Genomic DNA, 9,262 nt, shown 5'->3' with positions numbered 1-9,262 from the left:
AAGAGTCTTTGTGAACGTAGATGCAGAAATCTCAGCATCTTGGAATCTGTGTTTGGCCTCAGTTTCTGTATGCACGAAAAACTGAGAAATGGCTTATGGAAAAACAACCCAAAGTAAACATTTCAGATGAGACAAGTGGTACATAATAGTAACAATGAGGCACTATCTTTGAAAGAAGAAGTAGAACCCAGTACTATCAAAATGTAATGAAAGGCACGCTCATAAGCTACCCTCTTCACTAGTTGTCTGCACTCGGCTTTACTGAACCATCTTGGTATCTACAGTAGGTGTGCTGCATCACTTCTGAGCACAGGTCTCCACTTAGCGTCCTCCTTCAGAGACTGACATGCTATCCACTCTCATCTCTCTCAGGCTTCCAGTTTTCTTCTGTTTCTGCTTGGACTTTCTCAACATGTGGACCTAAAATGGAAAGGTTTAAAAGAAAGTGAGTATTAAAATATCTGTAGTCACCTATAAGCAGATCTAAGGCAACCAATTAATAAACAAGTAGAATGTTGGAACTGCAACAGAAAAATATTTGAATACACAATTATCTGAGGCACCTATCCTTATAAAGCTATAGGATTAATTGTTTTACATAAACATATATACGTGTGTATGTATATGTATGTAGATGTATAAGAATATGTACGTGCATGCATAGTTTAACATATTGCAAAACACTGGAGGTCTGACTCTCTTTTTCACCCATTTTTCCTCTGCAAGGGCCACTGTTCTGGTAGTCCTCCTGACAGGGCTACCTATTCTCTGAGATTGTCTAGCAACAAATTTATCTGAGTTAAAAGGCATCCTTAAGGTAGCAAGCAAATGTATAGACTAGTGTGCAGAGTCAACTACTGCAAAACATTTATTTCACAATTTCAATGTTAATAGAGAAGTTAAATTCTTTGGTAGCTGATGCTCTTTTCCTTCTACATATACATTAAAGTATCAAGGAAAAACAGACACTGATTACTCCAAAGTCTCTTTTTCTCAGACCCTCCTCCTCCATTATTCAGTTTTCTCCTGCGCTGCTCTCTGACAGACCTTCCCCTCTCCGGCACCGCCAGCAGACTGCTTCCTGCCTTGCACACTGAAGTACTGCCATGGCCCTCGTAACTGTGATCTGCTTCAGGGCAAGCAACACTGCCTGGAGATCTCAAAACAGGACAAAATTAAGTCACTAGGCTGAAGCTCAGGGACTATTTTTTTAAACACAAGTCTCATCTGAGCCAGTGGAGAGGGCCCGCAAGCCATCCTCTGTAGAAACCACTATGTATTTATCCAGCAGTTACCACACTGTGTCGACTAGGTCCTTTAAAGTTAAGCATCGGAACATAACAGAAAGGATAATATGATAATATCCACTGGAGAAACAAAGTCAACTTGCTAAGACAAACCTACAGCCAGTACCTTTGGTCCTGCAGCAGAAATAATAATCTGGCCAGGGGCCTGAACCCAGGGCTCTCCATCAACTTGAACTGGAATTGGCTTTAGGAGTGTTACACGAAAATATGAGCCTTGGGCTATGCGGATTCCTGATCGAAAACCACCTTGGACTTGACCCTGTTAGGAAGTAAAAGCCAGGATATCAATCACCCCAATAAACAAGAAGCGCAAATATTAGCTGCACTTAGACTGGGTGGGGAGAATTTTATTCTCACCTGATGTTTTAGGTTTCAAGTAAAAGAACTGCTTAGGCAAAAACTGCATAGGATGCCTTTACTGACGTAGCGTTAATTATTTAAGTTAGTGCACGAAGAAGAACTTGGATACCCCTGCAGGCTACCAGAGGCAAGATAACTCACACAGTGAAGTCATTTGTACACTGAGGTTGGCCAAGGTCTTGTTTGCTTTTACTTCCCCAGCTCTGTAACGTAGTAAACACATCTTCAAAACACCTAACTATAGGCACAGACTTCAGCGTGTGTGAAACTCAAGAAGTCTAAAAGCACTTTATCAAACAGGGAGAGAGAGTTTTGCCAAACTCAACTCCATATACATATTCAACTCCATATACATATACTCAACTACCACTAGTGGCTGAGCGTTAACTGTAAAAAGTGAAGCAAAGTGAGCTACCCTGCTACACATTGTCTTGGGGACTGTGTACAGACACCAAACATGGGGGTAAAATGTGAAGGGCAAAAATAACCCATCATCCCACAGGACTGCGTTGCTAGTAGCAGGCCATTGTAAAAATATGTAATACATGGAAGAATTAAAGTTGCACAAATCGAGTCATAATATTCTTTGCAGAACTGGCATACCATCTGCTTCACGTAGCATTCAAATCAAGAGCAGCTAGCATCAGATTCTCAGAGACAGGTGTGGGAAAGCCTGTGGCAGATAACTAAAGCCACTTGACTAGAAGGAATCTCTGCCCTGATTGTGATGAGGTATGATGAGATTTTTCACAAATACACTGTCAAGAGTGGGTATTTTTGTAATATTAACCTAAAATCTTGTTTACATCCCATGCACTGTTTGGTTTTGACACCATGATACCCGTTATTGAGAAACCTAGTGCATTCCATCAAACATATCTATATCTATATATTTGCTTTTCATATATATGTATACATGTATGTTTCTGGCTTTGGTTCAAAGCTTAGTTAGGTCATGAAGCATTTCTCCATGAACTTTTAACAAATTCTTCACACTCCTACTACTTCTTCTTAGACAACCACAGGTTTCTTCAGTTTCTGTTCCATATGTTGTAGTCTGGCACCTAAATACGGATCTTCAGGGCAGGCCAATAAACAGGCAATGAGAAGGCACAGGCACACCAGCTGCAGCTAAACTCCCAACATCTGAACGCTTTGGCCACAGGCAGCCAACACTGCCCATGAATTCCCTTTATGGTCTATAACCATTTCTGCGTGATGCAACAAGCACCTGAATAATTGATAGTATAACCTTAACATAGATGCGTACTTTTTGGGACTATGCACTTGCAATGCAGCGTTTGTTACAAAAATAAACCAGCAGGAGAAAATGTATGTTTCCTCTGTTCTTACTGGGATGCCAACTTACCATGTGAACAACTCCAGTCACACCAACAACCTCCAGCAGGCCGTCATCGATGCGTGGTCTCTCGAAGCGGTTATCACTCTCAGATCCCCAGAGATCAGCTCCGGACCCCCAGCTGTGTAGAGAGTAGCACATATGTGTGTGCACGTGTAAATACATGTATTTCAATAAAAACTTGAAACATTTTCAGACTAAAATGGAAAGACGTACATACAGGTAGTTTGAGACAAGAGTGTACTTGGGAAAAAAAAAATAGTATGGCAGCACTAATTACCTGCTGGTTTTGTGCAAACAAAAAACCTGCTGCCTCTACCAACAGCACATCTAAGGAAGCCAGATTTCCAGGGGATTTGCATTCCTTTCTTCCACAGCAGTGGCTCTAGCTCCCTGCAGGTGTCGGGGCAGCCCCCACAGCCCTGTGAAAGGTACCTGAACTGTGGGTTTTCCACAACTGCATCACCGACAGCACATATAGTTGCCAGCTGGCTGTAGGACCTGGACAGCGTTTGACAGCTGAATCCTGGCTGGCCTTCACTGCAGGAATGGCTAGGACCTGGTCTCTAGCATGCCGGAAAGGGCGTGCAAGTTGATAATTTTTGAACCTTCTACAAGTCACGGTGAAATCCAGTGGCCCATTGAAACAGTTCGGGGGAGGGGGAAAATGGTAGTGGACAGAAGCCACAGGCCTACAACCCTGCCTAAAAAGTAATGTTTTACTATAAACTGCTCCAAAAGAAGTCTGAAGACCTTTGGTGAGGAAATAATTCCAAATTACTGTTAGGACACAGAAGAAAGAGCAAATGTATGGGGGGTGTGCACAGGGAAAACAAGATACCACCTTTATATGGAGTGATAGTGTGAGTTTCAAAGGATCAGAAAAACTATGTCAAAATGGTATTAAGAGCCATCTCCTTAGGCACAGTTGCAAAGCTAGCGAGTCAGGCAATAATCAGAAATACCCTATAACAACCATCTATTAATCTAAACCATTTAACATTCTATCTAACCATTTATCATTTGATGCTGAAATACCAAGCAGCTTTTCCACACATACAGACAGACATGCATCCACACAGGATCCTTCCTCTCCTTTGTACCTGGGTATGTTAATAAAAATGAGTCCTTCTATACTTGGTAACTCCACCTCGTGCTGGTCCACTTGAAGCTTTATGTCTCTGTGAAGATTTCTGGTATGACTTATCTTCTGCAGCCCAACTTTCACATAAACTCCTTTGTTGTGAAACCTAGGAGCAGACCAGCATCTCATAACTAAAAAGTAAGGCCCAGCATAGCACTCTTCCTCGTACATATACCAGTACTGCCTCCACCAGGTAAGTTTAAAGAGTTTTTCAGTTAAAACCCTCTTCAAGTTCTTCTAGCTTTACTGCAGGAGCCACGAACTGCTACTTCATATACCTTTTACTTAAGGGATGATTTGTGCTGTTGAGGCATGTGGACACCTGTGAAATTTCACTACAGAAAAATTGTCCCTTCTTAAAGCACTGCCTGAATGCAATGCCTATTTGAAATGTAAACTCCCGGGCTGAAAAATTGTATTTTTAATTAAGACCTAGGGGTCTTCATGAAACGTTTTAAAATGTTTTCTCATGCAATGCTAGAATAATGAAGGCACAAAAACATTTGCAAGTCTTTGCTTTACATTTGCTTACATATATATATTCATCTGTAGAAACTTAAAACATGCTTAGTAATCTTAATGTGTGACAACGCTCTAACATCTCTAATTTTAGAGTTAAAAAAAGATGAGGAAGATTTTATGGCATCTCTAGAAATGTCAAAATATTTTAAGAATAACGTAAACACATGTTAGTTAAACACACACAGTATTTTCTTCTATAAAGGAAACCTTTGGATATATGGCCCTCAGGGCAACCTTAAAATAAAAAGCATAAATTTCTATTATTTGACCTGACTAACACATGGGTGCCATTGGAATCCAACTCTGCAAAATCTCTCTAGCATTATGTTTAAATGTTGTAGACATTCAGGTGGGAAAGACAGCCAGTTTAGTGTGTGGGTTACAGTCAACTCTTCAGACAGAGACTGTTCAGTTCTTTTAAATTATTACATTGGGAATGATTAGTCCTACATGCTAACAGTTTTAAACGGCACCAAACTAAAGGTACCTGATGTAACACCATTTAACATATGCTTAACATATGCTTCTACTCCAGACATGACAATAAGATGTGTCTATGCTAAGACAGGTTTTGACTGATTCGGTTACAAGTGAAAAATAACAGAATATTTGTAGGAAAGACAATACTTTAAATATCCCCAAGAAGTACTAATTTTTGTTGCATGAAGAAGGAAGCCTGCAGAAACTGAAAAAATATGACACAGAGCCGTAACTGCAGACACAGCCTGGAATTACATGACTTCTAAGAAATACTTACGGACCAGTGAGGTTCACAGGATCCAGAGACATTGGATACAGCACCCCATGAGGCACAACAGAGGGTAAATCCATCAGAGATTAAATCCTATCACTCTGTTCTTGCATACGTGTTCCATTCCATTTATGTCTTCTTAGGACATTGAGACCAAGTAAGAATGAACAAACTGATTTCTGTAATGTTACCATGCCAATTCCTACCCAATGGTTTTGAAGGTGACTGAAAGTTTTTATGACTAAAATGGCCAGCCAGGCTTGGAGGGTGATCTTTGTGTTAAAAATACAAACATAAATATCCACCACTAGAGAGAATCACCACTCTTTTGTGCACATCTACATGTGGAACGTGATTTGGGGAGAAAGTGCCAGTGAATGTTGTCAGCCTCCTGCTAGGAGCAGCCAATAACATACTAGTTTGCTCACTTGGGTAGAAAGAATAAGCATGTCCTAAAGCAAACCCTTGGTTAGATACATTCTACAGACAGTAGTTTCACCACAGCAAATGAGCAAGGCAGGAAGGAAGAAGCTGTCCTTGAAGCAGTCTCCAACACCTTATTTGTGCTGAAGGAAATCAAAGTTTGTATCAGGTGAGACTCACACTGCAGTCACTGCCGTAGATGACACTGATGGGGATGAGAGAGCAGGGCAAGGCATTACATGCTCCATTCCCATGGGAGCCAGTGAGTCCTTGCATCAGCTCGGCTATAAAACTTGCATCATTATGTCATCCCAGAATTATGTGGAAGGCTCTCTAGGGTACAGATATCAAAGTAATGTCCTATTGCTCGATAAGTTTGGGGATTTGACCTACAGAGCTCAGGAATCATCCTTTTGTTTGTTTTTCTAAAAAAGATGCACTACAAGTATAGCAAAAATTCACATACTTCCTGATGCCCCGCTGGCTACATCCATAAAGCTACATACACCTTTCCTGAGGGACATTCAGAAGGTTGGACTAATTATTCAGTTTAGCTAATTGTAGATCTCAGAATAGATAGAGTTAAAAGGTGAACCTATATAGGACCAGTTTCATGGATTATGAAAGTAAACAAGTGTTTTTAAAGTATTGCAATCCTGTATTTATCCTTGATAGAGCAAACTGAAAAATACTCTTCACTCTCAAAAAGTCCCATGAACAAGTCTCCACAGACTCAGGGACACAACATAGCATCAACTTACACTGTTAGTTTAATCAAGTCTGTGGTTGTTGCCCAAGCAGCAAGCACCTCTGGTGGCCAGAGGAATCAAGACCATCAGTAATGGCTTTCCAAGCTTTCATAAAAACAAAATAAAGAATCCAGTCCTCAAGAGTCATCAAGTGAGCTGATGCAGAAAACCAGACTTCTCAGTCGTCTTGCCAACTGCTGCACACCCAGAAGGGTAAGTTTGTAGAAAACTTTTTTACAGGTGATGGATAAGAAATCTGTATGCCAGGCGTTTTAAAATGAACTGCAATTTCCCATGAGCACTAGTAAACAGCTAGGTGACATCTCTCAGAAGCAAAACTCTCTGAACTGCAGCACACAGCGTGGAAAGCTATCAAGCAAAACGAAATTACTACCTTTTATCTAGTCCTGCAATTCAACAAGCCCACCACTGGGTGGGAAACCACCACTGCAAAAGCTAAGAGCTCTCACCAATAATTAGCATACATTTGGGTCTTTTTATTAGGGTGATCTTACTGACTGGGAAAGAACTTTAACAGGTTCACATACAGAGGACCCAAGATGGAAAAAGTGCATTAGACAGTAGCCGTTGTAGCATTTTAAAACCCACAACCAACAAATCAACCAACCAATACTTTTCAAACCTTCTCCCCACCAAGAGAGAGAACGGTTCTCTCTCTTTGCACAGTTCTCAGCTCGCATTAAATCATGTAGGGTATACTCTCTGCCTAACCTTACATCCTGGAGACTGCCTGCCACAGCAATCTCCTGCCAATTTTGGATAGCACAAACAAGATGAGATCTCTTCCGTAATAGGCTGAAGACTGCTCCAGGATCCCATGGGAATGGGAGAATGAAGGCAGATACCCTGATCCTAAAGCTTTACACTGTGAAAAAAACTCACATAGCTTGGCACTCAACAACGTAAAAACTGTCACTGCCACAACATACGCTATTTCTATTGCCCTGTGAGGCAAGTTCAGCACTGAACTCCCTGCAGGGAAGTCATCATTGCACTGTGAGCTGCTGACCAAAGGTAAGGAGTCCTGAGTGTGTAAACCGACTCTACAGCGTGAGGCCAGAGAGCACACAGCTTTCCGGGCATCTACCAGCTTAAGGTCTTGATTCAGAAGAGCACTCAAGACCATTTTTCTTCCAAGGGCTACCTGCAATTTCTGTTTCCACAACCTGAAACTTTCTGCATACACGAGCAGCCAGTTCACATGCCAGCAGCTGTTGCATCTGGCATTAAGTGGCCACTCTTCTGAGTTAAATTACTGATAATAATTAAGGAGCGTGCACTTGCATATCCTGGGAAAAGGTAAAGCCAGCAATTTTAACAATCATCGTCACAGGCAGTGAAAGGCAACAATCATGTGTCAGCACTGTTAACCTGCACAGGCTCTTTGTCTCCTGCAAAAACCGTACCTTAGTTATCAATTCATAATTTCACGTTTCTCTTCCAGAGAAATATACAGCCCTTCAGATTTACAAAAAAAAAATCATCTCTTCTTTCCCACACACCCTTCAAGACACCCTGCCTGTACAGTGTCCAAATATGCACGTAAAAGGTCTGCAAGAATGGTACCAAGTCATCACCCACTGCACTGCAGGTGCTGCACACTGTGAATCAAGACAAAGATTCAAGGGATGGAAAGCACACAGGGCAATAGAAGTTAAAGTATAGCCATTAAATACAGTGGCAGTAAGAAAAGGACACATATTTTAAAGTGCTGCAGTTTTGCAAAGTCAAAAGTCGTATGTTTTAAAGGAAGAATGAACGTAACTCTTATGTTATATTAATTGCACAAGTAAATCCAGAACAGTTTTATACACTAGAATCGGCACTGCTATATGCAAACTTATTGCCCAATTTTACTGCCTATGATGTTTTTAATCCAGTGGATTGCAAATGCAAACCAGTGCCTAATAGTAACCTACGTACCACAAGCAATATCCTGTATTATTCCATTTTTAAGAAAAAAATATGAGCAATGCCTGTAATGATAGACTGAACACTACAAGATAGGTGGGATTACACATTACACTGATAACCAGTCAGATAATATTTGTAATAGTTGGGATTTGAATACTGCATAGTTGAACTGGCTGTAACTCTCTCTGGCAACCAAGACACAATTTAGAGGACTTTTACTCACAAACATGGGGGAAAGCAGACAGTTAACAGTTTCTACAAGGGATTACTGATTAAGTACACAAATGTGATTTCTTTTTCTCATCAATTTCAGTGATTATGGGAAGAAGAAAAAGTACTATTATTGATTGATCTGCATGCCAGAAAGGAGGAAGGTCTCTCTCCACGCCTTTTTAATCACACAGCCTCATCTGAGATATAGAGATCTTTTTTTATCCTTATTACTAGCACACAGGTGCTACCACAGCACTAAGCAAAGGTAGGAAAGGTACAAAGAAGCTCTGAACAGTGTGTTTATTGCTTCACATAGCAGCACTGCCCTCCCTCCTGCTAAAGGCTTTGAATAAGAGACATTTACACTGCCTCAGAATTTCACTGATTTCAACACTGCAGTTACTGGCAAATAAGTATACTGAATAATAATGACAGGGCTTCCAAAAATTAGTTTGGTGTTCTCTCTTGGTAAAGGGGGAAAAAAACAGGGGCGGGGGG

At 40.9% G+C, this 9,262-nt stretch overlaps 1 protein-coding gene across 1 annotated transcript in view; it reads right to left on the bottom strand.

Annotated features, from left to right (window-relative positions):
- DGKQ (diacylglycerol kinase, theta 110kDa) overlaps nt 1-9,262 on the bottom strand; it is a gene marked incomplete at its 5' end in the record, with an annotated part of 31,141 nt that continues 21,879 nt past the window's right edge. Inside the window, 4 exons of the mRNA XM_010294814.1 lie at nt 1-420; nt 1,414-1,566; nt 3,037-3,148; nt 4,131-4,277. Coding sequence (XP_010293116.1) covers nt 322-420; nt 1,414-1,566; nt 3,037-3,148; nt 4,131-4,277 — 511 coding nt within the window. The remainder of the gene's footprint in view (nt 421-1,413; nt 1,567-3,036; nt 3,149-4,130; nt 4,278-9,262) is intronic.

Source organism: Phaethon lepturus, unplaced genomic scaffold (genome assembly GCF_000687285.1).
Source record: "Phaethon lepturus isolate BGI_N335 unplaced genomic scaffold, ASM68728v1 scaffold14029, whole genome shotgun sequence".
Classification (NCBI taxonomy): Eukaryota; Metazoa; Chordata; class Aves; order Phaethontiformes; family Phaethontidae; genus Phaethon; species Phaethon lepturus.
The sequence above is the reverse complement of the archived record's forward strand: the minus strand, read 5'-3'. Positions and strand labels throughout refer to the sequence as shown.